General features: G+C 39.3%; 1 protein-coding gene across 1 annotated transcript; it reads right to left on the bottom strand.

Annotated features, from left to right (window-relative positions):
* Positions 1 to 621: 621 nt before the first annotated feature.
* LOC146813271 (taste receptor type 2 member 40-like) lies at positions 622 to 1,593 on the bottom strand. The gene has a single exon (XM_085615349.1). The coding sequence runs from the start codon at positions 1,591 to 1,593 to the stop codon at positions 622 to 624; it is 972 nt and encodes a 323-aa protein (XP_085471475.1).
* Positions 1,594 to 3,494: the final 1,901 nt, after the last annotated feature.

Here is a 3,494-nt window from a genome sequence, read left to right as displayed (position 1 = left end):
CAGACTATAAATAAAGATACCTTTAATTTCAATATTTAAACTTGTCACATTCCCTACGTTTCAAAAACAGGGGTCAAATGTCAGGATAAGTTTTCTGCTGCTTATTTTTCACAGGGGGACTGGTGTTTATGAACTTCTCCCACTTTGCAGTGAGAGAAAGGAAAGGAAAGTGAATTAAGTGACAATCCTGCTGGGGCGCATGAAGTGTGAAAGGAAAGTTGGATAATGTCATTTGTTCCCATGAAAAAGAAAAAATAAATACCTGTGATGGAAACAAAGGTTTTTTGTAGGATCAGAACAAATTGAGACACTTTACTTGGGGGTACATAAATGATAAATATTTACTGAAACCAGATTTCCACATATTGGTATTTGTGTGCAATATAGTTATATATTAAAACTGTATGTCTGTTCAAATTTAGTCACCATTACAAAGAAAAATGCAACCATACGATGTTTTACTTCCTATAAAAAATGTGACCTCCTCGTGTCCATTAAAGCTCGGTAGGTGGTGAATCTTTGTTGTAATAAAAAGTGAGTTGTGGTTCCAAAGTTTTGGGAAGCACTGCTCTAGAGTATTCTGTTGTTCGATGACATCTGCTTGTGTTTTGGGAGCGTTACTCAGTGGATGCCTCCTTTGAGTATTTCTTCAGGCTCTTCTCTTTCATAACACATGGAGAGAGTCAAAATCCTGGCCAGTGCCTTCTTCAGTCTGGCTATTCCCATAATCAGGATTACAGAGTTAATGGCTGGGAAGTAAGCAACAACAAGGGTAGACGAAAATGAGATCATGCTGTCGGAAGGGTAGACGTATAAATATCTCAGGCATTGGGTAACATAGAACGCAGAATAAAGGAGTAGGAGGGAGGCCACTGTTTTCACTGCACCAAAGGGAGCATCCATACGTGTGTTGTTGAAGTCCTCTGTATTTTGTCTCATCCTCCTCATGTGTCTGCAGAGCGTGCTGAGGATCGCTATAGCTGAGAAAGTAAATATTGCAAAGACCAACAATATGTTGCTGATATATGCTGTGTTCTTCACATCCAGTATTTTTGGGCCAAGGACTGATGCATTAGAATTTGAAAAGATTGAAAAGTTAGAAGGACCATTTCCAGCTGAAAGAACCTCAAAATTAAAGGCTGAGGGAAGACATGATGCCAGGGAAATCACAGCTGAGCCCAAAAGTAGCCAGTGCACGTTCTTTAAGAATCCCTTGATCAGTCGAACTGCACAGGGTTGAGTGAAGCTCACAATCTTCACACAGCAGTACACGCAGAACCAGGTGGCAAACCAGAGACTGCAGCAACGAAGCCAAAACACAACCACAAAGAAGCGGTTGAGGGCACTGTCCATTGTGAAGTAGGCTTCTTTCAAGGTAGGGTTGGTTTTGATGACAAAGTAAAGGCAGAGGTGACCAAGGTTGGAGAAGGCAAGGCTGGAGAGGATGAGGTCACAGGAGCTGAGGTCATTGCTGCGTTTAACCCAGTCACTGAAATTCACTGTGAGGATGAACAGGTTTCCCATAATCCCAGATATCAAAGCGATGACTTGAAGCACAAGCATGGATGCATCCACTAGTGAAGCCATTTCCATGGTTTTTCAAGCTAGAATTCAAGATGCTTCAATCCAGGGAAAATGTTGAGCTCTTTCAAAGCTTTAAAGTGTTCCCCTTCGGCCGAGAAGTTGCACTCAGCAAGAAAATATGCTTCATCCTAATAAATGCACTAATTTAACTAATGCAAATGGTGGCCTGCTCCACTCTCGAGCCTGTGACCACGACTCCTGATTCTCATTATCATCTTGTGCTTTTCCTCCGTCTATAATGGAAACTAATTTGCAATGTGGCCAAAGGGATTCAAATGTAGCCCAGGTTAATTGTTTACAATTTGCATAAATCCCTAAGACAACAAATGTAGACACGAGATGGGTATATACTGTGTAGAAACACAAGTTCATAGGGAATGGAAGATCTTTTTAAAACATTCTGGTTAAAGAAAACGAAGTAAAAATGACATGTATTTTAAATAAGGAGGATGCTTTAAGAATTCAAAGAGCAGCATCTTGTCTCTGCAGAGGTTCTGTGCATTGGGAGCAGGGGAAGGTGCTAGTCAATGCCTGTATAACCAGGAAAAGTGAGATTTGCTGCAGGGAAATCTATAGATGGAAGAGATGTGGGAGACTTAAATGTCTTTCGTTATTGCATGGTGACATGGGGATACCTGTTGATAGCTATTTGTCGGTAGTTGCCTAACATTCTTCAGTTGGAAAGCCCAACAGTATAGCAGAAAGTGCCTCTGTTTTCTTTTGTGTAAGTTTGTCCAGGCAATTGTCACACTTTGCTAACCTAGATGAAGCTACTCAGTTCCCCCATGTAGTTTTTTAAACCACTCTCCCCTGAAGTGTAAGGGTAATGCTTTGCAAATAAAAGTACATTTAGGAAGGAACATCATTTTAATTAGGTTAGTTCTCCCTAAAATAGAGAAGGGAAGGTAGGCTCACAAATGTTTTTTTTCTAATGGATTATCAGTGACACAATTCCAGGTCATAATTTCAGATTTTTCTTCATTTACTAGATAACCCAAAAATCTCCAAAAGTCATTTAAAATATTTAAAATTATGGGAAAGGAGCCTGAAACTCTTGTGTATAAATCATCGGAAATCTGCAAAGAGGGTCTTTTTTTAACCCACTCGTGATATTGGAAAGGTATGATCTTCTCTTCACTCCTCATCCCTCTAGCAAGTGGTTCAATGTGCAAATTGAACAATAAGAGAGATAGTGTGCACCCTTTATAAATGCCTCCTCCTATTTGGAATTGCGGTGTGAGAGAACGTTTGACTAATATCCTGTCAGTTGGTGTTTTGTAAATAGTTCTTTTTGCCTAAAGGAAACTATCACCTAAAACGCTTTGTTTGATGCCTGTGTATAGAAATGGCCAACTCACTCTATCGAAGTCCTAAGTGGCATCAGCAGTTATGATGGTGAGAGGGGAGTTTGTTTCTATAGCCATGTCTATCACACTCTCTAAATCGTGAATCCATTTTGATTTTCATGAACAAGCCCTCTAATGACTTTGAGTATTTTATTTAATATGTATGTATAAATCGTATAATCATTGTTAAGTAAAGATGTGGGTCTATATGATGCACACCTTTATGGGTTTTTATGAGGCTTTTAAAATGATTGGTTTTGTAGCTTCATTCCATGATGGTGGGGCAAGTAGGCCGTGTATGTATATTGAATTTATTAGGCAGGTCAAAACTGGAGGAAGTTCTTCTTTGAAAACCTTATATAGCTCATTTGGTATACCATTGGGGCTTGGTGCCTTCCCCTTTTTAACCCTCTGACAATCATACTTCTGCTGTACTCATTTCTTGATTAAGATACTGCTGGTTTTCTTGATCTCATATAGAAAGAGTATCCTTCTTTAACCAAGTATCTATTTGTTTTTCTATAGCGGTTGAATCATGAGTATATAGTTCCTGAACAAAGTTGA

Source organism: Triturus cristatus, chromosome 7, assembly GCF_964204655.1.
Source record: "Triturus cristatus chromosome 7, aTriCri1.1, whole genome shotgun sequence".
Classification (NCBI taxonomy): Eukaryota; Metazoa; Chordata; class Amphibia; order Caudata; family Salamandridae; genus Triturus; species Triturus cristatus.
The sequence above is the reverse complement of the archived record's forward strand: the minus strand, read 5'-3'. Positions and strand labels throughout refer to the sequence as shown.

What these genes read in the sequence shown, in the direction of transcription:
- LOC146813271 (XM_085615349.1), bottom strand. Translation starts at nt 1,593, where the DNA reads ATGGAAATGGCTTCACTAGTGGATGCATCCATGCTTGTGCTTCAAGTC.